The sequence below is a fragment of the Cherax quadricarinatus genome, chromosome 5 (genome assembly GCF_038502225.1).
Source record: "Cherax quadricarinatus isolate ZL_2023a chromosome 5, ASM3850222v1, whole genome shotgun sequence".
In the NCBI taxonomy this organism is placed as follows: Eukaryota; Metazoa; Arthropoda; class Malacostraca; order Decapoda; family Parastacidae; genus Cherax; species Cherax quadricarinatus.
This window is the reverse complement of record NC_091296.1, coordinates 77,250,444-77,278,195: the sequence shown is the minus strand read 5'-3', so window position 1 is coordinate 77,278,195 and position 27,752 is coordinate 77,250,444. Positions and strand designations below refer to the sequence as shown.

Genomic DNA, 27,752 nt, shown 5'->3' with positions numbered 1-27,752 from the left:
AAACTTATCTACTACTCCCTCCACAGCAGTACCATAGGTACTTTCTCACTTGGTGCAAAACTTCCCATGCACTCACTGAACATCTCTCTCTCTCTCTCTCCTCTACACTCTCTCTTCTCCAGGTGCATAAACACTTATTATAACCCACTTTTCACATCCCACCCTTATTTTTCTCCACATAATCCTTGAATTTGTACATTTATATTCCCTCTTTTCCTGCCATAACTGATCCTTCAACATTGTTACTTCTCCTTCCTTAGCTTTAACTCTATTAAAAACTCCTGACCTAATTCCATTTATTTCTTTCCACTGAAATTTTCCTACCCCCTTCAGCTTTGTTTCACTTAGAGCCAGGACATCCAGCTTCTTTTCATTCATAACATCCACAATCATCTCTTTCTTGTCATCCCCACTACATATACACACATTCAAACATCCCAACTTAAATGTTTTCTTCTTTTTATTTTTAGTAAGCTTTATGGGAAAAGGGGTTACTAGCTCATTGCTCCCGGCATTTTAGTTGACTTTTACGATATGCATGGCTTACGGAGGAAAAATTCTTATTCCACTTCCCCATGGATATGAAAGAAAATAATAAAAACAAGAACTACTAAGAAAAACCAGAGTGTGTATACATAAATGTGTATATACATGTGTAGTGTGACCTAATTGTAAGTAAAAGTAGCAAGATATGCCTGTTATCTTGTGTGTTTATGAGACAGAAAAAAAAAGACACCAGCATTCCTATCATGTAATGCAAAGACAGGGTTCTGACTTACACTCATTTGGCAGGACAGTAATACATCCCTGGGTTGTTGCTGTCTATCAACCAACTACCAATACTTTTAGTTTTATCCATTACAATATTTATATTATAAGGCAAGTTTTCATTTGTTATTATTGCTTATCACTAACACCAGCATGAGCACACTTTTTTTTTTATATTTATATTATCACACCGGCCGATTCCCACCAAGGCAGGGTGGCCCGAAAAAGAAAAACTTTCACCATCATTCACTCCATCACTGTCTTGCCAGAAGGGTGCTGTACACTACAGTTTTTAAACTGCAACATTAACACCCCTCCTTCAGAGTGCAGGCACTGTACTTCCCATCTCCAGGACTCAAGTCCGGCCTGCCGGTTTCCCTGAATCCCTTCATAAATGTTACTTTGCTCACACTCCAACAGCACGTCAAGTATTAAAAACCATTTGTCTCCATTCACTCCTATCAAACACGCTCACGCATGCCTGCTGGAAGTCCAAGCCCCTCGCACACAAAACCTCCTTTACCCCCTCCCTCCAACCCTTCCTAGGCCGACCCCTACCCCGCCTTCCTTCCACTACAGACTGATACACTCTTGAAGTCATTCTGTTTCGCTCCATTCTCTCTACATGTCCGAACCACCTCAACAACCCTTCCTCAGCCCTCTGGACAACAGTTTTGGTAATCCCGCACCTCCTCCTAACTTCCAAACTACGAATTCTCTGCATTATATTCACACCACACATTGCCCTCAGACATGACATCTCCACTGCCTCCAGCCTTCTCCTCGCTGCAACATTCATCACCCACGCTTCACACCCATATAAGAGCGTTGGTAAAACTATACTCTCATACATTCCCCTCACACTTGTATTTTTTAATTATTTTTGCTGTGTAGGTGCCTTTCTTTGCAAGTCTTATCACCACCACCACCCACACACTTTTAGAAGGTGTTAGGGGAATTTGCTTGAAAATAAAAAAGTAATTAGGAGTATAGGGGATTAAAGATACTAAAGATACAGTATTCAAGGTAACATCTGTTGTTTCTGAGAATCCAGTCAGTATAAAGATAATTTTAGCAGTGATTGTTCTGTATACAGTAATTTGGAGGATCTGTAATATTTGTAATGTAGGGAGTCATTTAAAATAAAATGGGATTCATCCAATTTTGATACATATTGCAGTTTAATACAGTTTAGTAAAATATCTTTTTTTTTTTTTTGTTAGGCTGGATACATGTGTTAGCCACATAAATGATCGCTGGTTTGTAACTGGGCTGACATTTGGTTTGTTTGCCCTGTGCTATGGTGTCCACCTGAGTCTTACTACAGTTTGCCATCCACGACTTGTTGATCTCTACTTCATCACAGTTCTCGTCCCTCACAATTGTCCTGATGCATTTATGAATTTTCAGTAAGTAATTATTTCATGATTGTGTTTGTAATCAGTGGGGCAGAACCATGTTCTTAGTGCCCTGGCTCCTAGACATATCCCTTACTAGTATCTGTTTTCCCATATCTAATTCCTGCTGTTTTTCAATAATTTTCTTTTTGTACACAGTTTGCATTGGATATGATTATGTTGTATAGCACAGCATAATCCCAGATATTTACTTAAATTTTTATTTCTAATTGGGTGTCATTTATCCAAAATTTTATTTGGTGTCTGTTTACAATTAGTATATGGTATATCTACTTCATTCAACATGCATGCAATTATAGTCAACCAGGTGTAAAAGTTTTATATAATCATTATTAGCTGTTATTACAACTAGGTCAGTGTTGGAGGTAAAGATAATGATAAAGGAAAAGTGCTGCTTTAAAATGCTGAGTCATATTTAGTACATTATGGATAATGCTTATTTATTATTAATACAGGGGTCCCCCAGTTATTGGCTATAATCCGTTCCAGAAGGTCGGCCGATAACTGAAATGACCGATAACCGAATTAATATTTCCCATAAGAACTAATAGAAATACAGTTAATCCGTTCCAAACAAAAATATTCACAAAAAAAAATTTTTTTTAACAATTATATAAGTATTACATACTTTTATTGAAGGCTAATGCTGCAGAAGATAGGGAGGAGGAAAGAGGGAGGAGTTAGTGTTTGGAAGGGGAATCCCCCTCCATAAAGACTTGAGGTAGCAAAGCCTTCTCTGGGGTTACTTCCCTTCTTTGTCTTTTATTGCCACTAGGACCAGCTTGAGTCACTGGACCCCTGTCTCACAAAATAACTGTCCAGAGTGCTCTGTTTCTGGTAACTCTTTAAGATTTCCCTGAAGTGGGACAGGGTTTTGTCACTAAACATGTTGCAGATATGACTTGTTTCAGCTTTGTCAAGGTGGTGTTTCTCTACAAAAGCTTGCACCCTAGTCCACATTGCACACACCTCTTTAATCTCTGAAGAAGGCACCTCCTTCACTCCCTCCTCCTCCTCTTCTGAAGCAAGTTCTTCAGCTGTAGTCTGTTGCTGTTCGAGATGAAGTTCTTACAGCTCTTCAGTGGTTAGCTCTTCCATGGTCCTCCACCAACTCTTCCACATCCTTGCCACTCACCTCCAACCCCAGGGACTTCCCCAGTGCCACAATAGAGTTCACAGGGTTGGCAGGGTCAGGGTCGGCCTCAAACTCTTCAAAATCTCTCTCGTGGACACAATCTGGCCACAGTTTTCTCCAAGCAGAGTTCAAAGTCCTGGAAGTCACTCCCTCCCAAGCCTTACCTATAAGGCTTATGCAATGGAGGAGAGTGAAGTGATTCCTCCAAAACTCTCTTAGGGTCAACTGAGTGTCTGAGGTCACTTCAAAGCGCTTCTGAAACACTGCTTTTGTGTAGAGTTTTCTGAAGTTAGAAATGACCTGCTGGTCCATGAGCTGGAAGAGAGGAGTGGTGTTAGGAGGAAAGAACTTCACTGTGATGAAACCGAAGTCCCTAAACATTTGGTCTTGCAAGTCTGGAGGATGTGCAGGAGCATTGTCCGGTACCAGGAGGCACTTGAGTGGCAATTTCTTTTCCAGGAGGTATTTTTTCACACTTCGGCCAAACACATCATTAACCCACTCTTTGAAAATTTGCCTTGTGACCCATGCCTTATGATTAGCTTTCCACATCACACACAATCTATTCTTCATTTATTTTATTTTTTTATATCAGCACACTGGCTGATTCCCACCAAGGCAGGGTGGCCCGAAAAAGAAAAACTTTCACCATCATTCACTCCATCACTGTCTTGCCAGAAGGGTGCTTTACACTACAGTTTTTAAACTGCAACATTAACACCCCTCCTTCAGAGTGCAGGCACTGTACTTCCTATCTCCAGGACTCAAGTCCGGCCTGCCGGTTTCCCTGAATCCCTTCATAAATGTTACTTTGCTCACACTCCAACAGCACGTTTAAGTATTAAAAACCATTTGTCTCCATTCACTCCTATCAAACACGCTCACGCATGCCCGCTGGAAGTCCAAGCCCCTCTCACACGAAACCTCCTTTACCCCCTCCCTCCAACCTTTCCTAGGCCGACCCCTACCCCGCCTTCCTTCCACTACAAACTGATACACTCTTGAAGTCATTCTGTTTCGCTCCATTCTCTCTACATGTCCGAACCACCTCAACAGCCCTTCCTCAGCCCTCTGGATAACAGTTTTGGCAATCCCGCACCTCCGCCTAACTTCCAAACTACGAATTCTCTACAGTATATTCACACCACACATTGCCCTCAGATATGACATCTCCACTGCCTCCAGCCTTCTCGCTGCAACATTCATCACCCATGCTTCACACCCATATAAGAGTGTTAGTAAAACTATACTCTCATACATTCCCCTCTTTGCCTCCAAGGACAAAGTTCTTTGTCTCCACAGACTCCTAAGTGCACCGCTCACCCTTTTCCCCTCATCAATTCTATGATTCACCTCATCTTTCATAGACCCATCCGCTGACATGTTCACTCCCAAATATCTGAATACATCACCTCCTCCATACTCTCTCCCTCCCATCTGATATCCAATCTTTCATCACCTAATCTTTTTGTTATCCTCATAACCTTACTCTTTCCTGTATTCACTTTTAATTTTCTTCTTTTACATACCCTACCAAATTCATCCACCAACCTCTGCAACTTCTCTTCAGAATCTCCCAAGAGCACAGTGTCATCAGCAAAGAGCAACTGTGACAACTCCCACTTTGTGTGATTCTTTATCTTTTAACTCCACGCCTATTGCCAAGACCCTCGCATTTACTTCTCTTACAACCCCATCTGTAAATATATTAAACAACCACAGTGACATCACACATCCTTGTCTAAGGCCTACTTTTACTGGGAAATAATCTCCCTCTTTCCTACATACTCTAACTTGAGCCTCACTATCCTCGTAAAAACTCTTCACTGCTTTCAGTAACCTACCTCCTATACCATACACCTGCAACATCTGCCACATTGTCCCCCTATCCACCCTGTCATACGCCTTTTCCAAATCCATAAATGCCACAAAAACCTCTTTAACCTTGTCTAAATACTGTTCACTTATATGTTTCACTGTAAACACCTGGTCCACACACCCCCTACCTTTCCTAAAGCCTCCTTGTTCATCTGCTATCCTATTCTCCGTCTTGCTCTTAATTCTTTCAATAATAACTCTACCATACACTTTACCAGGTATACTCAACAGACTTATCCCCCTATAATTTTTGCACTCTCTTTTGTCCCCTTTGCCTTTATACAAAGGAACTATGCATGCTCTCTGCCAATCCCTAGGTACCTTACCCTCTTCCATAGATTTATTAATAATAGCACCAACCACTCCAAAACTGTATCCCCACCTGCTTTTAACATTTCTATCTTTATCCCATCAATCCCAGCTGCCTTACCCCCTTTCATTTTACCTACTGCCTCACGAACTTCCCCTACACTCACAACTGACACTTCCTCACTCCTACAAGATGTTATTCCTCCTTGCCCTATACATGAAATCACAGCTTCCCTATCTTCATCAGCATTTAACAATTTCTCAAAATATTCCCTCCATCTTCCCAATACCTCTAACTCTCCATTTAATAACTCCCCTCTCCTATTTTTAACTGACAAATCCATTTGTTCTCTAGGCTTCCTCAACTTGTTAATCTCACTCCAAAACTTTTTCTTATTTTCAACAAAATTTGTTGACAACATCTCACCCACTCTCTCATTTGCTCTCTTTTTACATTGCTTCACCACTCTCTTAACCTCTCTCTTTTTCTCCATATACTCTTCCCTCCTTGCATCACTTCTACTTTGTAAAAACTTCTCATATGCTAACTTTTTCTCCCTTACTACTCTCTTTACATTATCATTCCACCAATCGCTCCTCTTCCCTCCTGCACCCACTTTCCTTTAACCACAAACTTTTGCTGAACACTCTAACACTATATTTTTAAACCTACCCCATACCTCTTCGACCCCACTGTAAAGGCTTCACTTTGAAATCCCCACTAGCATTACCACACAACAAAAGAGTAAGCCTGTCTTTCATAGGCTTGTGTCCTGGCAGTGCCTTTTCCTCCTGGGTAATGTAGGTCCTGTTTGGCATTTTCTTCCAAAACAGGCCTGTTTCGTCACAACTGAACACTTGTTGGGGTTTGCATCCTTCAGCCTTTACATAGTCATGGAATTCATGAACATACTTTTCAGCTGCACATTTGTCAGGACTTGCAGCCTCACCATGCCTTACAACACTGTGTATGCCACTACGCTTCTTAAATCTATCAAACCATCCTTTGCTGGCCCTAAATTCACAAACTGCAGCACTTGTTCCAGGCATTTTCTTTGCAAGATCCTCATGCAACTGCTTTGCCTTCTCACAAATGATCGACTTCACAACACTGTCTCCCACTAATTCTTTTTCCTTAATCCACAATAATAATAACTTTTCCATCTCTTCCATTATTGATGGCCTTTGTTTAGCTAGAAAAGTTACTACTTTTGCAACATTAGCATCTTTGATTTGTTCTTTCTTTGCCAGGATGGATGTAATTGTTGATTTATTCTTGCTGTACATCCTGGCAAGTTCCATCACCTTCATTCCACTCTCAAACTTTTCTGTCACTTCACGCTTAAATTCCATGGTGTTTCTCAATTTCTTTACCACAGAAGCTTTACTAAGAACTTTCTTTGGAGCCATCTTTACTTACTTCACAGTTGCACTGCAAGAAAAACACTAAAAACAATGGTAAACAAGCAAAATGTTTGGATGTATGAGCAGAAGCTTCCTCAGCCACCGAGAGACAAAGCCAAACTGAAGCGCAGGCTGCCCCAGCCGGCAGATGGACGCGTCCAAAATGGCTGATAACTGAGCGAATGGCCAATAACCGGGCACCGAAAAACCCGCCGATAACCGAGTTGGCCGATAACCAAACTGGCTGATAACCGGGGGGGTCCATTGTATTTATTGCTAGAATAGATGATTTGTTTATGGCAGTGTGTTAGTGTCTTTCATTGAGGTATGATATATGATGAATGAATAGCACCTTGTCCTATATTGCTTCAGTTTGAGTATAGTACAATATTGTATGTTTGTGGTCAGCAGTGTCATACACTTTCCACAGATCAGTAAACAGTCCCAATGAATACCTGTATTTATCTAGCACTGTGTGGACACTTAACATTTTTGTGGGAACTATTTTTTTATATACCTATGACTGCTGGAGTATTTGTCAGAACCTTGGGAAAGTTTTAGGAAAATCTTTTAACCCTTTCACTTTCGGTGCCATAGTACTACGGCTTGCAAGCCAGTGTTTGTGCCATAGTATTACACCAAAATTCTAGCGGCTTCAGATCTAGCAGGAGAAAGATGGTATACCTACATGCGAGAGAATGGGTCTGTGTGGTCAGTGTGCCCAGTATAAAAAAAAATCCTGCAGCACGCAGTGCATAATGAGAAAAAAAAAAACTCCAACCGTGTATTTGGTTTAGAACACCGACTATGAAGTGTATTTTCATACGGCATTTATGGTTGTATTCTCTTTTTCTTGGTCTCATTTGATAAAATGGAAGATATATTACAGAAATAGAGATGATTTTGATTGGTTTCACGATGAAAAGTACACCTACCATCCAACTTACGACCGAGTTCGATTCCGAGAAACCGATCGTAAGTCGAACTTTACTACTGAATATCAACATCACATTTTTGTAATGACTTTATTTTATTGTTTTATTTTGGTATTTCTTGTTTTACTTTACTTTTTATGCTGTTAGTATTGTATTTTATACTGTAAGGTTTAGGATAAACACTGTGTACAACACAAATAGTTGTTTATTTCCCAGAAATTTGGCATAAAAAACACGGTCGTAAGTCGAGTGGTCGTAAGTCGAGCAGGTCGTAAGTCGAATGGTAGGTGTACTTTGAAATTAAGCTCAAAATAGTGGAAATGTTCAAGAGTAAACAAATGATGTCGCTGTCCAACATGTGTCCAACTGGCCAGCCTGATATGCAGTCACGAACGGGCTGACATTATTTATGCAATTATTACAATAATACAGTAGATTATAACAGTAAATCTTCTATTTTTTGTGTGAATGAAAATTCAAAATGGAAAGCAAGAGTAATATAAGAAAGGCCTGGAGGCATGACTAATGAATAGAGAAAATGTTATTTTAGTGCCAGGAATGTCTGCCCTGTTTATTCTGGATCCTATTTTGAAATTAACATCTTCTGAAATTTGTGTGAAATTGGCCAAATTGCCAATTTCTGACCACTTTATTTGGTAGTTGAAATTGGTAAATGGGTGGTTTCTTGTACTCAGTTGATAGAACAAATGGAGTTCTAGTGAAATTGCTGTGAGTTTGCTTGACTGGAACAATGGAATTGGCCGAAAATAGGGCTCAAAGTGGGTGAAATCGCCAATGCGTATATATCGCCGAGACCGCTAACTTCGTGAGAGCATAATTCTGTACGTTTTCCATCAAATTTCATACTTTTGGTGTCATTACCATCAGGTAAAGATTCTCTATCATTTCGTAAGAAAAAATAATCTTTTTTTTAATAGGCTTTTAACCCTTTCAGGGCCTGTGCTGTAGATCTACGGCTTTACGTTGAGGGTCCAAACCGTAGATCTACGCCATAAGCTCAGCTCACTCTAATGAGCTGTGAGCGGTAAATTTGGGCCTAGATATGAGAGAATACATCTATGTGGTATATGTGCACCACATAAAACAAATCCTGCAGCACACATTACATAATGAGAGAAAGAAAACTGAGACCATAATTTTCGATTAAAACAGCGACTTTGCAGTGTTTTTTCTTAGGTTTTTTATAGTTGTATTTGTGATTTCTTGGTCTCATTTGATAGAGTGGAAGATATATTACAGAAATAGAGATGATTTTGATTGACTTTAGTACTGAAAATGGCTCGAAACAGAGCTCAAAGTAGCCGAAATGTTAAATTTTTGCCGATGTTCAAGAGTAAACAAATGACCTCACACGTCTAATACACGCCAGCTGATGGGTCTAATATACATTCACATATGTGGTGATATTACTTATTCAATTATTACAATATTTCATAACAGTAAATCTTCTATTTTTTGGTTTGAATAAAAATTCATTATGTGAACAAAAAATCAAAATGGAATTCATTTGTAAAGCCTGAAAACATAACTAACGAACAGAGGAAATGTTAGTTTAGTGCCAGGAATGCCTACATTGTTTATTCTGGACCCTTTTTTGAAATTAGAATATTTTGAACTTTGCATTAAATTGACCAAATTACCAATTTCCGATCACTTTATTTTGTAGTTGAAACAGTTGACATGGAGATTTCATGTGTTCAATCGATAGAAGTAATACTAGTGAAATAGCTAAGAATTTGGTCAACTGGAATAATGTACGTAATTGGCATAAAATTGGAGTCAAAGTCGGCAAAATCGCCGATGCATAAATATCACTGACACATCAAAATTCGCGAGAGCATAATTTCGTCAGTTTTCCATCAAATTTCGTACTTTTTATTTTATTACCTTCAGAAAAAGATTCTCTACCATTTTGTAAGAAAAAATAACAATTATTTTTTTGAAAATTCTTGGATCCTGGTGCACACTTTGAAATTTGGCCTCTGGACCCTAAAAGGGTTAATTGATGTGGGATATTTAAACTCAGTGTAAGTAGTTAAGTGTTCTGTAAAGAAGTAAGAGTGCTATACTTATTTTATCTTGTTTTTATAAGTGTGATTTTCTTTGGTTTTTACTGTATGCTTCTTTCCCTTTTTATTAACAAGAGCTAAATGATCTTTTAGGTCCCAGTGCTACCTTTCTTCCTCTTTTGAGCCTTCATCCCAACCAGCACAGATGTAGAATGTTGTCATTATTTCGTGTTTGCAATTACAGCACCTATTTGTATGTGGGATTCTGTAAAGCGCTCCAGTTGCAATTAAAATTTTGGTGTTGCTTGTAAATTTTGCAAATGTGTATTAAAGTGCATTTTTAGTGCTTGATATATTTGTATGCACTTGGTATGTCATTGTTATAGTATTTTACAGGTCTCCTTCCTTTTTAATTTGGTATACATTTGTTAATGGAGATTTGTAGTAGTATCTAGATATGTTTAATCTTTCTTTCAACACACCGGCCGTATCTCACCGAGGCGGGGAGAATTGAAAGTTTCTCCTTGTACATTTAGTAATATATACAGGAGAAGGGGTTACTAGCCCCTTGCTCTCGGCATTTTAGTCGCCTCTTACAACACGCATTGGTTATGGAGGAAGAATTCTGTTCCACTTCCCCATGGAGATAAGAGGAGATAAACAAGAACTAGAAAGAAAATAGCAGAAAACCCAGAGGGGTGTGTGTGTGTGTGTGTGTGTGTGTGTGTGTGTGTGTGTGTGTGTGTGTGTGTGTGTGTGTATGTATATGCCGTATGAGGTAAAAGGAAAAACAAAAGTATATTTAGTAATATATACAGGAGAAGGGGTTACTAGCCCCTTGCTCCTGGCATAGTCGCCTCTTACAACACGCATATGGAGGAAGAATTCTGTTCCACTATATATATATATATATATATATATATTTTATTTTTTATTATCACACTGGCCGATTCCCACCAAGGCAGGGTGGCCCGAAAAAGAAAAACTTTCACCATCATTCACTCCATCACTGTCTTGCCAGAAGGGTGCTTTACACTACAGTTTTTAAACTGCAACATTAACACCCCTCCTTCAGAGTGCAGGCACTGTACTTCCCATCTCCAGGACTCAAGTCCGGCCTGCCGGTTTCCCTGAATCCCTTCATAAATGTTACTTTGCTCACACTCCAACAGCACGTCAAGTATTAAAAACCATTTGTCTCCATTCACTCCTATCAAACACGCTCACGCATGCCTGCTGGAAGTCCAAGCCCCTCGCACACAAAACCTCCTTTACCCCCTCCCTCCAACCCTTCCTAGGCCGACCCCTACCCCGCCTTCCTTCCACTACAGACTGATACACTCTTGAAGTTATTCTGTTTCGCTCCATTCTCTCTACATGTCCGAACCACCTCAACAACCCTTCCTCAGCCCTCTGGACAACAGTTTTGGTAATCCCGCACCTCCTCCTAACTTCCAAACTACGAATTCTCTGCATTATATTCACACCACACATTGCCCTCAGACATGACATCTCCACTGCCTCCAGCCTTCTCCTCGCTGCAACATTCATCACCCATGCTTCACACCCATATAAGAGCGTTGGTAAAACTATACTCTCATACATTCCCCTCTTTGCCTCCAAGGACAAAGTTCTCTGTCTCCACAGACTCCTAAGTGCACCACTCACTCTTTTTCCCTCATCAATTCTATGATTCACCTCATCTTTCATAGACCCATCCGCTGACACGTCCACTCCCAAATATCTGAATACGTTCACCTCCTCCATACTCTCTCCCTCCAATCTGATATTCAATCTTTCATCACCTAATCTTTTTGTTATCCTCATAACCTTACTCTTTCCTGTATTCACCTTTAATTTTCTTCTTTTGCACACCCTACCAAATTCATCCACCAATCTCTGCAGCTTCTCTTCAGAATCTCCCAAGAGCACAGTGTCATCAGCAAAGAGCAGCTGTGACAACTCCCACCCTGTGTGTGATTCTTTATCTTTTAACTCCACGCCTCTTGCCAAGACCCTCGCATTTACTTCTCTTACAACCCCATCTATAAATATATTAAACAACCACGGTGACATCACACATCCTTGTCTAAGGCCTACTTTTACTGGGAAAAAATTTCCCTCTTTTCTACATACTCTAACTTGAGCCTCACTATCCTCGTAAAAACTCTTCACTGCTTTCAGTAACCTACCTCCTACACCATACACTTGCAACATCTGCCACATTGCCCCCCTATCCACCCTGTCATACGCCTTTTCCAAATCCATAAATGCCACAAAGACCTCTTTAGCCTTATCTAAATACTGTTCACTTATATGTTTCACTGTAAACACCTGGTCCACACACCCCCTACCTTTCCTAAAGCCTCCTTGTTCATCTGCTATCCTATTCTCCGTCTTACTCTTAATTCTTTCAATTATAACTCTACCATACACTTTACCAGGTACACTCAACAGACTTATCCCCCTATAATTTTTGCACTCTCTTTTATCCCCTTTGCCTTTATACAAAGGAACTATGCATGCTCTCTGCCAATCCCTAGGTACCTTACCCTCTTCCATACATTTATTAAATAATTGCACCAACCACTCCAAAACTATATCCCCACCTGCTTTTAACATTTCTATCTTTATCCCATCAATCCCGGCTGCCTTACCCCCTTTCATTTTACCTACTGCCTCACGAACTTCCCCCACACTCACAACTGGCTCTTCCTCACTCCTACAAGATGTTATTCCTCCTTGCCCTATACACGAAATCACAGCTTCCCTATCTTCATCAACATTTAACAATTCCTCAAAATATTCCCTCCATCTTCCCAATACCTCTAACTCTCCATTTAATAACTCTCCTCTCCTATTTTTAACTGACAAATCCATTTGTTCTCTAGGCTTCCTTAACTTGTTAATCTCACTCCAAAACTTTTTCTTATTTTCAACAAAATTTGTTGATAACAGCTCACCCACTCTCTCATTTGCTCTCTTTTTACATTGCTTCACCACTCTCTTAACCTCTCTCTTTTTCTCCATATACTCTTCCCTCCTTGCATCACTTCTACTTTGTAAAAACTTCTCATATGCTAACTTTTTCTCCCTTACTACTCTCTTTACATCATCATTCCACCAATCGCTCCTCTTCCCTCCTGCACCCACTTTCCTGTAACCACAAACTTCTGCTGAACACTCTAACACTACATTTTTAAACCTACCCCATTCCTCTTCGACCCCATTGCCTATGCTCTCATTAGCCCATCTATCCTCCAATAGCTGTTTATATCTTACCCTAACTGCCTCCTCTTTTAGTTTATAAACCTTCACCTCTCTCTTCCCTGATGCTTCTATTCTCCTTGTATCCCATCTACCTTTTACTCTCAGTGTAGCTACAACTAGAAAGTGATCTGATATATCTGTGGCCCCTCGATAAACATGTACATCCTGAAGTCTACTCAACAGTCTTTTATCTACCAATACATAATCCAACAAACTACTGTCATTTCGCCCTACATCATATCGTGTATACTTATTTATCCTCTTTTTCTTAAAATATGTATTACCTATAACTAAACCCCTTTCTATACAAAGTTCAATCAAAGGGCTCCCATTATCATTTACACCTGGCACCCCAAACTTACCTACCACACCCTCTCTAAAAGTTTCTCCTACTTTAGCATTCAGGTCCCCTACCACAATTACTCTCTCACTTGGTTCAAAGGCTCCTATACATTCACTTAACATCTCCCAAAATCTCTCTCTCTCCTCTGCATTCCTCTCTTCTCCAGGTGCATACACGCTTATTATGACCCACTTCTCGCATCCAACCTTTACTTTAATCCACATAATTCTCGAATTTACACATTCATATTCTCTTTTCTCCTTCCATAACTGATCATTTAACATTACTGCTACCCCTTCCTTTGCTCTAACTCTCTCAGATACTCCAGATTTAATCCCATTTATTTCCCCCCACTGAAACTCTCCTACCCCCTTCAGCTTTGTTTCGCTTAGAGCCAGGACATCCAACTTCTTTTCATTCATAACATCAGCAATCATCTGTTTCTTGTCATCCGCACTACATCCACGCACATTTAAACAACCCAGTTTTATAAAGTTTTTCTTCTTCTCTTTTTTAGTAAATGTATACAGGAGAAGGGGTTACTAGCCCATTGCTCCCGGCATTTTAGTCGCCTCATACGACACGCATGGCTTACGGAGGAAAGATTCTTTTCCACTTCCCCATGGACAATAGAAGAAATAAAAAAGAACAAGAGCTATTTAGAATAAGGAGAAAAACCTAGATGTATGTATATATATATATGCATGTGCGTGTCTGTGAAGTGTGACCAAAGTGTAAGTAGGAGTAGCAAGATATCCCTGTTATCTAGCGTGTTTATGAGACAGAAAAAGAAAACCAGCAATCCTACCATCATGCAAAACAGTTACAGGTTTTTGTTTCACAGTCATCTGGCAGGACGGTAGTACTTCCCTGGGTGGTTGCTGTCTACCAACCTACTATAATATATATATAATATATATATATATATATATATATATATATATATATATATATATATATATATATATATATATATATATATATATATATATATATATATATATATATATATATATATATATATATATATATATATATATATATATATATATATATATATATATATATATATATATATATATATATATATATATATATATATATATATATATATATATATATATATATATATATATATATATATATATATATATATATATATATATATATATATATGCTTTTACACATATGTGTAGTGTGACCTAAGTGTAAGTAGAAGTAGCAAGATGTGCCTGTAATCTTGCATATTTATGAGACAGACAAAAGACACCAGTGATCCTACCATCATGTAAAACAATTACAGGCTTTCGTTTTACACTCACTTGGCAGGACGGCAGTACCTCCCTGGGTGGTTGCTGTCTACCAACCTACTATCTTTAAGATGTGTTTAATATATCTTATAAATCTTGTTATAGCTAGTGGGTCTGTTTTGCTTATTAATGCAAAAATTTGTATTTAGCAATTCTTGCATGCAAAGGCAAAGGGGTGAGAAAAGGCTTCAAGTTCTCACAAGAGCTGCAGTGAGACCCACCATAAAGGAAATTTAATGGCAGCTGAAACTGTCCAACAGCAAGAGTGGTTCAGACACATGTGCAACATCTGGATATCTTTATTGTAGACGTTTCGCCATCCAGTGGCTTTATCAATACAGATTCTAGGACATAATAGGAAGACAGTAGAACTATATACAAAAGATGAGGTAATCAGTCCCTCGGCCTTGGAGTTAGTGTTCACAGCATCGTGGTGGAGGAGAATCTGGAGCTCCAGATTCTCCTCCACCACGATGCTGTGAACACTAACTCCAAGGCCGAGGGACTGATTACCTCATCTTTTGTATATAGTTCTACTGTCTTCCTATTATGTCCTAGAATCTGTATTGATAAAGCCACTGGATGGCGAAACGTCTACAATAAAGATATCCAGATGTTGCACATGTGTCTTAACTTTCATATTGTCGGTATTTTATACCTTTCTTGCACAAGAATGGTTCAGGTGAAGATAAAACTAAGGTCTAGTCTGCAAAATATCAACACTCACAAGAAGTTCACTTTCATTGTATGAAATGCCAGGATACAGAAAGACAAACTATAAAGACAATAAATACTGCACAGTACTGTACTAGTGTCAGAAAATTGGAAGGGGGTAGGAGACAAAAAGTGCAACTCTTAGGTCTACAATTCCTTACCAACCTCTGCCTGTCTGCCCTGCCCTGCCCTGCCCTGCCCTGCCCTGCCCTGCCCTGCCCTGCCCTGCCCTGCTTGCCCACCTACCCTGCTTTTATCCTGCCACTTTGCCTGAGCATAAACCTATGAAAGATAGGCTTACTTTGCTGTTGAATGCCAGTGATAGGCTTACTTTGCTGTTGAATGCCAGTGATAGGCTTACTTTGCTGTTGAATGCCAGTGCCCCTGAAGATTTCAGGCTGAAGCTTGTGCTTCCTTACCATTCATAAACCCCCAGGGCAGGGTGGGTGTGTTCTGGCATCTTGGAATGAATTACTATAAAGTCATGTATTTTGGGGTCTGAGGTATCATACATTTACTGGAATGGATTAATATTCTAATTAGGGGACTGCTGTATATGGGTGGAGATATGCTGAAAAGTTGTTTACACCATATATTAAGCTAAAATTAGATTATGGTGCTGCCATGTGATGTCCACACCTAAAAAAGGTATGGATCTGATAGAAAAGATCCAAAGAAGAGCTGAGTTATAATGAAAGGCTGAAAACACTTAAGATGACCACCTTGGCTGATATGAAGACAGAAAATATTAATACGTACAGTGTATGCTGTCAGTGGCCCTATAAACCCCAACAACAACAACAGAAAATATTAGAACAGATTGGCATGAGGTATAAAAGAAGTGAAAGAATAGATTGAAAAGATTTTTTAGTACTGTACCTTCAGCAAGGATAATAAGAGGCCACAGATGTAAAGAACAAACAAAGAGCCAAAAAGAGTGTTGAAAGAATGGAGTTAATTGAAAGTATACTACATTACAGTATGACAAACATATTAATGAAAAAGAGGCATCATGAGCATAACTGTTCTTGTGGCTACAAATAGGTAATCACAGTGCAATGTAAGTTAATGACATTGTGACCCAGTGTGAGGACTTTTCTCAGGTGAGTGTGAGAAGGTGCAAGAGTTGGGGAGGTGGTAGACAAACTGGACTGACCAAAGTCAGTAAGAACCGAAATGACAGCAGGACAGTGAGGTACAACAACACTTAGGTGTCTTTATTAAGAGATGTTTTGACTGAACAGCAGGCAAAGCATCTCATTTAAGATACCCAAGTGTTGCATGTCTTAGTCACCTACCTACTATGGAACACTAAAGGCTTTAAGGGTAATAGAGAGGTACTCTATGTAATTATTCATCAGAGGACCTGGGAGCAACCACAGGAGGTAAAGGATGCCTATCTTCTAATACCTGCTTAGTCCTAGGCAAATTCACTGTGCCACCGCAAGTCACCAGTAAGCAAAATGACATTCTACTCGCCCATGCCACCAAAATTTGCAATTTGTTGGAGCCTGCAAACCAAAACAACATGAACTGAGAATTTGGGTAGCATATGCACAGGCACCTAACCCACCAGCAGATAATAGGGTATAACCAGCAGACTGGCTCAGTGGATCCAACATGGAACTTCACATTTTTCCTTTCCGCTCACCAAAGAAGGGTGTTGCCCACTGATCGACCGTAGTTCAAGCGGTAGGTTCAACTTTCAGCTCGGGAGAAGAGAAGAGTATTTGGGCCTGGACAGCCAGGGAGGGGTAAGGGTTCCAAAATATTGATATCCCTAGTCTTCCCACCATGAAGAGGTGTCTGCTCTCAGTGGGAAATATTTACCATGAAAATATTGATTATGTATATTCAGCAAGACAAGAAAATCTAATATCTTACACAATTCTAGTTTGCTTTTTCATCAAACTGCTGTAACTCGCAAGTTCTCAGTGTTATGCTATACTTGGATGGCTCCTAGCTGGTCAGGCAAATTTCCAGGTTCAACAAGGCTAAGTTAAGTAACCTCTGCAGCTTGTTGGTATAGTATGTATGATCTTGTTTTCATATCCTTGGTCCTAACAATATTTTAAAACATTCTCTTTTTCACAAAGGAGGCTGAGTCACATTATTGTACATATTACATAAATTCTGCTTTTAATTACTAACAAAGTGTTAGGAATTAACCCATTGAAATTTATCACTTTTTTATAGACCGATAATTTGCCAGGATCTAAGACTAATTTGAGATCTGCAGGTGATTGTACTCTGTGTAAAAAAAATTATAGCATTATTGGCACTCCATGTTATTTAATGCCTCTCCAGTTTCATCGCCAGATTTAGCTCTCGGTTAAAAGCATTGATTCCTTCCTCAGAGCTGTGTGAGGGTGGGAATGCAGTAGTCCCCCCAATTTCTTGGGGGTTACATTCCAAGACTACCCGTGAATTTGGAAAATCTGCAAATTCTGGATGCAGTTAAAAAATGCCCATAATTTAAACCCTAAATATGCCCCCAAAACACTTTAATTTAATTTCAAACTCCATACATCGCCCTTAAAAAAAAAAATGTAAAGATAAACCCGTATACAGTACTGTACTGCTATGTCTCCCACAGTGCTAGAATGTAAAATACCGATGTTACCCCGATATGTACTGTAATTCATGCAACCCTGTTTTCTTTGGTAGACGTATGGTAAATATACAGTAATAATTTCGTTTAGTAAAAGTAAAGTTAAATGTATGGGTACTTGCCAATAATGAATGATACCGGTTGAAGATGATGAATTAATACGTATTATAGGAGGTAGGTTACTGAAAGCAGTGAAGAGTTTTTACGAGGATAGTGAGGCTCAAGTTAGAGTATGTAGGAAAGAGGGAAATTTTTTCCCAGTAAAAGTAGGCCTTAGACAAGGATGTGTGATGTCACCGTGGTTGTTTAATATATTTATAGATGGGGTTGTAAGAGATGTAAATGCGAGGGTCTTGGCAAGAGGCGTGGAGTTAAAAGATAAAGAATCACACACAAAGTGGGAGTTGTCACAGCTGCTCTTTGCTGATGACACTGTGCTCTTGGGAGATTCTGAAGAGAAGTTGCAGAGATTGGTGGATGAATTTGGTAGGGTGTGCAAAAGAAGAAAATTAAAGGTGAATACAGGAAAGAGTAAGGTTATGAGGATAACAAAAAGATTAGGTGATGAAAGATTGAATATCAGATTGGAGGGAGAGAGTATGGAGGAGGTGAACGTATTCAGATATTTGGGAGTGGACGTGTCAGCGGATGGGTCTATGAAAGATGAGGTGAATCATAGAATTGATGAGGGAAAAAGAGTGAGTGGTGCACTTAGGAGTCTGTGGAGACAAAGAACTTTGTCCTTGGAGGCAAAGAGGGGAATGTATGAGAGTACAGTTTTACCAACGCTCTTATATGGGTGTGAAGCGTGGGTGATGAATGTTGCAGCGAGGAGAAGGCTGGAGGCAGTGGAGATGTCATGTCTGAGGGCAATGTGTGGTGTGAATATAATGCAGAGAATTCGTAGTTTGGAAGTTAGGAGGAGGTGCGGGATTACCAAAACTGTTGTCCAGAGGGCTGAGGAAGGGTTGTTGAGGTGGTTCGGACATGTAGAGAGAATGGAGCGAAACAGAATGACTTCAAGAGTGTATCAGTCTGTAGTGGAAGGAAGGCGGGGTAGGGGTCGGCCTAGGAAAGGTTGGAGGGAGGGGGTAAAGGAGGTTTTGTGTGCGAGGGGCTTGGACTTCCAGCAGGCATGCGTGAGCGTGTTTGATAGGAGTGAATGGAGACAAATGGTTTTTAATACTTGACGTGCTGTTGGAGTGTGAGCAAAGTAACATTTATGAAGGGATTCAGGGAAACCGGCAGGCCGGACTTGAGTCCTGGAGATGGGAAGTACAGTGCCTGCACTCTGAAGGAGGGGTGTTAATGTTGCAGTTTAAAAACTGTTGTGTAAAGCACCCTTCTGGCAAGACAGTGATGGAGTGAATGATGGTGAAAGTTTTTCTTTTTCGGGCCACCCTGCCTTGGTGGGAATCGGCCAGTGTGATAATAAAAAAAAAAAAAAATAATAATAATATATTTTTTGGTGTAGGTAGTAGGTTGGTAGACAGCAACCACCCAGGGAAGTACTACCGTCCTGCCAGATGACTGTGAAACAAAAACCTGTAACTGTTTTGCATGATGATAGGATTGCTGGTTTCTTTTTCTGTCTCATAAACACGCTAGATAACAGGGATATCTTGCTACTCCTACTTACACTTTGGTCACACTTCACAGACACGCACATGCATATATATATACATACATCTAGGTTTTTCTCCTTTTTCTAAATAGCTCTTGTTCTTCTTTATTTCTTCTATTGTCCATGGGGAAGTGGAAAAGAATCTTTCCTCCGTAACCCATGCGTGTCGTATGAGGCGACTAAAATGCCGGGAGCAATGGGCTAGTAACCCCTTCTCCTGTAGACATTTACTAAAAAAGAGAAGAAGAAAAACTTTATAAAACTGGGATGCTTAAATGTGCGTGGATGTAGTGCGGATGACAAGAAACAGATGATTGTTGATGTTATGAATGAAAAGAAGTTGGATGTCCTGGCCCTAAGCGAAACAAAGCTGAAGGGGGTAGGAGAGTTTCAGTGGGGGGAAATAAATGGGATTAAATCTGGAGTATCTGAGAGAGTTAGAGCAAAGGAAGGGGTAGCAGTAATGTTAAATGATCAGTTATGGAAGGAGAAAAGAGAATATGAATGTGTAAATTCAAGAATTATGTGGATTAAAGTAAAGGTTGGATGCGAGAAGTGGGTCATAATAAGCGTGTATGCACCTGGAGAAGAGAGGAATGCAGAGGAGAGAGATTTTGGGAGATGTTAAGTGAATGTATAGGAGCCTTTGAACCAAGTGAGAGAGTAATTGTGGTAGGGGATCTGAATGCTAAAGTAGGAGAAACTTTTAGAGAGGGTGTGGTAGGTAAGTTTGGGGTGCCAGGTGTAAATGATAATGGGAGCCCTTTGATTGAACTTTGTATAGAAAGGGGTTTAGTTATAGGTAATACATATTTTAAGAAAAAGAGGATAAATAAGTATACAAGATATGATGTAGGGCGAAATGACAGTAGTTTGTTGGATTATGTATTGGTAGATAAAAGACTGTTGAGTAGACTTCAGGATGTACATGTTTATAGAGGGGCCACAGATATATCAGATCATTTTCTAGTTGTAGCTACACTGAGAGTAAAAGGTAGATGGGATACAAGGAGAATAGAAGCATCAGGGAAGAGAGAGGTGAAGGTTTATAAACTAAAAGAGGAGGCAGTTAGGGTAAGATATAAACAGCTATTGGAGGATAGATGGGCTAATGAGAGCATAGGCAATGGGGTCGAAGAGGTATGGGGTAGGTTTAAAAATGTAGTGTTAGTGTTCAGCAGAAGTTTGTGGTTACAGGAAAGTGGGTGCAGGAGGGAAGAGGAGCGATTGGTGGAATGATGATGTAAAGAGAGTAGTAGGGGAGAAAAAGTTAGCATATGAGAAGTTTTTACAAAGTAGAAGTGATGCAAGGAGGGAAGAGTATATGGAGAAAAAGAGAGAGGTTAAGAGAGTGGTGAAGCAATGTAAAAAGAGAGCAAATGAGAGAGTGGGTGAGATGTTATCAACAAATTTTGTTGAAAATAAGAAAAAGTTTTGGAGTGAGATTAACAAGTTAAGAAAGCCTAAAGAACAAATGGATTTGTCAGTTAAAAATAGGAGAGGAGAGTTATTAAATGGAGAGTTAGAGGTATTGGGAAGATGGAGGGAATATTTTGAGGAATTGTTAAATGTTGATGAAGATAGGGAAGCTGTGATTTCGTGTATAGGGCAAGGAGGAATAACATCTTGTAGGAGTGAGGAAGAGCCAGTTGTGAGTGTGGGGGAAGTTCGTGAGGCAGTAGGTAAAATGAAAGGGGGTAAGGCAGCCGGGATTGATGGGATAAAGATAGCAATGTTAAAAGCAGGTGGGGATATAGTTTTGGAGTGGTTGGTGCAATTATTTAATAAATGTATGGAAGAGGGTAAGGTACCTAGGGATTGGCAGAGAGCATGCATAGTTCCTTTGTATAAAGGCAAAGGGGATAAAAGAGAGTGCAAAAATTATAGGGGGATAAGTCTGTTGAGTATACCTGGTAAAGTGTATGGTAGAGTTATAATTGAAAGAATTAAGAGTAAGACGGAGAATAGGATAGCAGATGAACAAGGAGGCTTTAGGAAAGGTAGGGGGTGTGTGGACCAGGTGTTTACAGTGAAACATATAAGTGAACAGTATTTAGATAAGGCTAAAGAGGTCTTTGTGGCATTTATGGATTTGGAAAAGGCGTATGACAGGGTGGATAGGGGGGCAATGTGGCAGATGTTGCAAGTGTATGGTGTAGGAGGTAGGTTACTGAAAACAGTGAAGAGTTTTTACGAGGATAGTGAGGCTCAAGTTAGAGTATGTAGGAAAGGGAAATTTTTTCCCAGTAAAAGTAGGCCTTAGACAAGGATGTGTGATGTCACCGTGGTTGTTTAATATATTTATAGATGGGGTTGTAAGAGAAGTAAATGCGAGGGTCTTGGCAAGAGGCGTGGAGTTAAAAGATAAAGAATCACACACAAAGTGGGAGTTGTCACAGCTGCTCTTTGCTGATGACACTGTGCTCTTGGGAGATTCTGAAGAGAAGTTGCAGAGATTGGTGGATGAATTTGGTAGGGTGTGCAAAAGAAGAAAATTAAAGGTGAATACAGGAAAGAGTAAGGTTATGAGGATAACAAAAAGATTAGGTGATGAAAGATTGGATATCAGATTGGAGGGAGAGAGTATGGAGGAGGTGAACGTATTCAGATATTTGGGAGTGGACGTGTCAGCGGATGGGTCTGTGAAAGATGAGGTGAATCATAGAATTGATGAGGGAAAAAGAGTGAGTGGTGCACTTAGGAGTCTGTGGAGACAAAGAACTTTGTCCTTGGAGGCAAAGAGGGGAATGTATGAGAGTATAGTTTTACCAACTCTCTTATATGGGTGTGAAGCGTGGGTGATGAATGTTGCAGCGAGGAGAAGGCTGGAGGCAGTGGAGATGTCATGTCTGAGGGCAATGTGTGGTGTGAATATAATGCAGAGAATTCGTAGTTTGGAAGTTAGGAGGAGGTGCGGGATTACCAAAACTGTTGTCCAGAGGGCTGAGGAAGGGTTGTTGAGGTGGTTCGGACATGTAGAGAGAATGGAGCAGAACAGAATGACTTCAAGAGTGTATCAGTCTGTAGTGGAAGGAAGGCGGGGTAGGGGTCGGCCTAGGAAAGGTTGGAGGGAGGGGGTAAAGGAGGTTTTGTGTGCGAAGGGCTTGGACTTCCAGCAGGCATGCGTGAGCGTGTTTGATAGGAGTGAATGGAGACAAATGGTTTTTAATACTTGACGTGCTGTTGGAGTGTGAGCAAAGTAACATTTATGAAGGGATTCAGGGAAACCGGCAGGCCGGACTTGAGTCCTGGAGATGGGAAGTACAGTGCCTGCACTCTGAAGGAGGGGTGTTAATGTTGCAGTTTAAAAACTGTAGTGTAAAGCACCCTTCTGGCAAGACAGTGATGGAGTGAATGATGGTGAAAGTTTTTCTTTTTCAGGCCACCCTGCCTTGGTGGGAATCGGCCAGTGTGATAATAATAAATAAAAAAAAATATATTTTTATATGGAAATTTTACTGAATTTGCATTAATATTTGTTACAAAATTAATAAATTATATTTTTCTTAATATTTAGCATTAAAATGCATAAAAAATTATTGCTACGAAAAAAGCCAAAAAATTCTGCAAATTTGCAGGGATTTCCGCAAACAATTATTAGTTAGGTTCTAAGGGAAAATCTACGAATTACTGAAGCTGCGAATTCGGAACCGCGAATTTGCTGGGGTCCACTGTACTATGCAGAATATTTTCTCCATGTGTGGCACTCTTGCTGTGGTCAGAGGGCAGAACACTGTATTTTCTTTTCACTCCTTTGTATTCCATAGCCAAATAAGGTTCTGTAAATTATTTTTGTGAAGATGGGTTAATCACCTGAAAAATTTGCCCTATCACTAATCCAACTTAACTTTTTCTGGTGACTCTAAAATGCAGTAATCAATTATTTTGTTGAAATAGTAAAATTTTAATCATCTGTGCCTAATGAGTATAAGCTAGGTACTGTATGTAGTATTGTAGTTGGTTATAATCTTAATACAAGTTGTGTCATTTCAGATCAAGTTTGTCAATCTCGGCAGCCTGCTATGGTATACTTATCGCAATATTTGTAGCAGTGGCTTTGATTCAACAACTAGTATGTGTAATGAGTGGGGTAAGATTGAGTGAGTTCAGGAAAAGAAGACAGCTTCCCAACCAGCCTGGGACTTTCTCTGTAAAAAATGGTTTAAGAAACTGCCTGAACTTTTGGTGGAGACAGTGATGGTATCAATATTAGTTGAATATGTGTACTATGACATTAATGTATTTCAGACTGTTATTTGAGTAATTATTATTATTTTTAAAGGATTTTACTATTTAACATGTGTGCCTAGTATATTAAATACTGCCTTAATTGGAATTAATATCTTAATTATTTAGATGAATTAGTTATAAACTATAATGTTGCTTCTCATATTTTGATCACACACTACCTAGCTTGTTTTAACTGGAACTTTTGACAAGTTTTACTAGTATTATAAAATTATGCCTAATATTTAATTGCCAGATATATTGTATTTTTTGTAACTTTATAATACTTACACTTTACACAAATAACCCGCACATAGAAGAGAGAAGCTTACGACGACGTTTCAGTCCGACTTGGACCATTTACAAAGTCGGGTTATTCGTGTATCGTTCCAGTCATGGTATTGTGCCTTTTTTTTGCTATTTATACTTACACTTTGAAAGACAGGCAAAGATGATGCATTTTTGTAGCTATTTTGATGTTTGTGCACCTTTTGCTAAGATACCTAAGAGAAAGTATTGGTGGTAGTAAGAAACAGATGATGAATTTACAAGATATTTAACCCTTTCATTGTCCAGACCCCCCAATCTGAAACTTGTCCACAGTTTTCAAGAATTTAAAAAAGAAAAATGTTATTTTTCCCTTAAGAAATGGTAGAGAATCTTTTCCTGAAGGTAATAAAACAAGAGGTATAAAATTTGATGGAAAATTGACGACACTACACTTTCGCAAATATTGCTGTGTCAGCGATATTTACGCATTTGTGATTTTGCCCACTTTGAGTCCTATTTTAGGCCAATTCCATTGTTCCAGTAGACCAGATTCTTAGCTATTTTGCTAACATGTCTTTCATTTTATCAATTGAGCACAAAAAACCCAATCAACTATTTCAACCACCCAATAAAATGATCAGAAATTGGTAGTTTGGCCAATTTCACACAAATTTCAAAATATTCCAGTTTTAAAATAGGGTCCAGAATAAACAATACAGGCATTCCTGGCACTAAAATACCATTTCGTCTGTTCATTAGTTATGTTCCCAGGCTTTACATATAAATTCCATTTAAACTTTAATCACACTTAAAAAGTTTTTATTCACAAAAAAAAGAAAAATAGAAGATTTACTGTTATGTAGTACAGTGGAACCTCGGCTTACGAATGCCCCACCATGCAAATTTTTCAGGATACGAACAGTCACTCGATCGATTTTTTGCTTCTGGATACGAACGAAATTTCAGGATGCGAACTTCCCCCTCAAGGGAGGTTCCTTGGTGAGGGGCTCTTGATCAAGGGAAGTGCATCTGTGCTCCACTTCCCTAAATTAACAATAATAATAATAATAGGGATCTGTAACAAGTGGCGTTCCACAGGGATCAGTCTTGGGCCCGTTGTTGTTTATACTATATATCAATTATCTTGATGAGGGGATTACTAGTGAAATAAGCAAATTCGCCAATGACACATAGATAGGATAATTGATTCAAACGTCGATATCAGGGAACTTCAGGAGGATTTAGACAAACTCACTACCTGGTCAGAAAAGTAGCAGTTGCAGTTCAGTGTAGATAAATGCAAGGTTCTGAAGCTCGGGAGTGTCCATAACCCTAGCACTTATAAGTTAAATAATGTAGAACTTAGCCATACAGATTGTGAAAAGGACTTGGGGGTTATGATAAGCAGTAATCTTAAACCAAGACAGCAATGCCTAAGCATATGTAATAAGGCAAACAGATTACTGGGATTTATATCAAGAAGTGTAAGCAACAGAAGTTCAGTGGTTATATTACAGCTTTATACATCATTAGTAAGGCCTCACCTAGATTATGCAGCTCATTTCTGGTTTCCATATTACAGAATGGACATAAATTCGTTAGAAAACATACAGCGTAGAATGACTAAATTAATACATAGCATTAGAAATCTTCCTTATGAAGAAAGATTGAAGACCCTTAAATTACATTCACTTGTTAGACGAAGAATGAGGGGAGACATGATCGAAGTGTATAAGTGGAAGATGGGTATTAATAAAGGGGATATTAGTAAGGTCTTGAGGATATCTCTCCAGGAGAGAACCTGCAGTAATGGATTCAAATTAGACAAGTTTAGATTTAGAAAGGATGTAGGAAAGTATTGGTTTGGAAATAGGGTAGTTGATGAGTGGAACTGTCTACCTAGTTGGGTTATTGAGGCTAAAACCTTGGGTAGTTTCAAATATAGGTTGGATAAATACATGAGTGAGAGGGGTTGGATTTGAGTGGGACTTGCATATGAGAGTGGATAGAGTTATCAGAGCTTATTTCTTGGGTGGCATTGAAAATTGGGTTGGGCAAATGTTTTGTTAGTGGGATGGATTGTAAAGGACCTGCCAAGTGTGGGCCAACAGGCCTGCTGCAGTGTTCCTCCTTTCTTACGTTCTTGTGTTCGTGGCATATTACTATAGCACCAACAGTGACCTCAAACCCATAATAAGGTATTATGACATGGACAGTGAAAGGTTTAAGTATTACAAAAAAAGTAATTTTTAAAGATGGCAAGATTTACTCCTTTTGTAATAAAGAGTTCGGGATACATAAATACACACATTAAATTAATTAATCTTTAATATATAAAAATCAACTATCTTTGGTCTAGAGGTATTTGAACTATGATATATGTACATGTTACTATAATAAATTATAATTAGCATTACTAAAATAATAAATAATTATTCGTGACCCTACACAGGGTACAACTTTCTTGACACTACTGTCACTATATATATATATATCTCTATACTAAAATAATAAATTATAAATAACATTTGTATAATAATAAATTACAATCAACTGCTTCTCACGACACGAGGCCAGTCACATGACACTATTCAGTGTACACTACAACCAGGCCATCTTCAGTGTCCCACGACACCCTTTTCATCTCAGTGTTCCACTACGGTCCTGTGCATATCTCAGTGTTCCACTCCATCATACGTTCCTAGGTGTCACACTACGGTCCTGGCCCAGTTCAGTGTAACACTCCAACCTTTTCTTCATGTAATGTCCCACTAAACAGCATCTGATGATTCCAGCCCACAGTTGATCAGCGTAGACGGTGAGTCCACAGACATCACCAGTAGTCCAGTAAATCCTCTCCAAAGCCGGTTGACACACCGCTAGCCGAGCACCATGCTGCAAGCTCACTGAATGCGGCCGTCAAGTAACTGAGGCCAACAGACTCAGTGAGCTGCGGTGAGCGGTTCTTCTAACGCCAGTAGATAGGTACGATTAGGTGGTCAGGTACCTACTGCGTAGATGTGTACCCTGAGGAGTTCAGGTACTTAATGTTGCTGAAGCCAGTAGACGTGTACCCTTAGGTGTGCAGGTACCTACTGCTTAGGTGCGTATCCTGAGGCGCTCAGGTACATACTGTTACTAAAGCCAGTAGACTGTACCCTTAGGTGGTCAGGTACCTACTGCTTAGATGTGCACCGTGAGGCACTCAGGAACTTACTGCTCTAAGGCCGGCTCAGCAGTCCCCACATTGGGTTTGATGACGTACCCAGTGGTACTGCCGGCCGGCAGGTTAACTATTTAACCGCTAGTTTGGCAGGGGGCCGCAACATTAAGGAAAGTGAGAAATGGATAATGTTAAATAAAAAGTATTTGTCAGTTTATTGGAGTGAAGAGCTCATCACCTAGTACTACAGCACAGACCCTGCGCTCAGAACCATAGTACTATCGCATGGACCCCGAAAGGGTTAATATCAAGATCGTTTGAGGCAAGTAAAAATATCGTTACT

General features: G+C 39.5%; 1 protein-coding gene across 4 annotated transcripts in view; it reads left to right on the top strand.

The window, feature by feature from the left end:
- GABPI (zinc finger DHHC-type palmitoyltransferase GABPI) overlaps positions 1-27,752 on the top strand; it is a 52,625-nt gene that overhangs the window by 24,233 nt on the left and 640 nt on the right. For all 4 annotated transcript variants that reach the window (XM_053771592.2, XM_053771591.2, XM_053771589.2 and 1 more), the window contains exons 4-5: positions 1,992-2,177; positions 23,743-27,752. The exon at positions 23,743-27,752 is cut by the window's right edge and continues 640 nt beyond it. In XM_053771592.2, the coding sequence (XP_053627567.1) occupies positions 1,992-2,177; positions 23,743-23,947 (391 nt within the window). In that variant the 3' untranslated portion in view covers positions 23,948-27,752. The remainder of the gene's footprint in view (positions 1-1,991; positions 2,178-23,742) is intronic.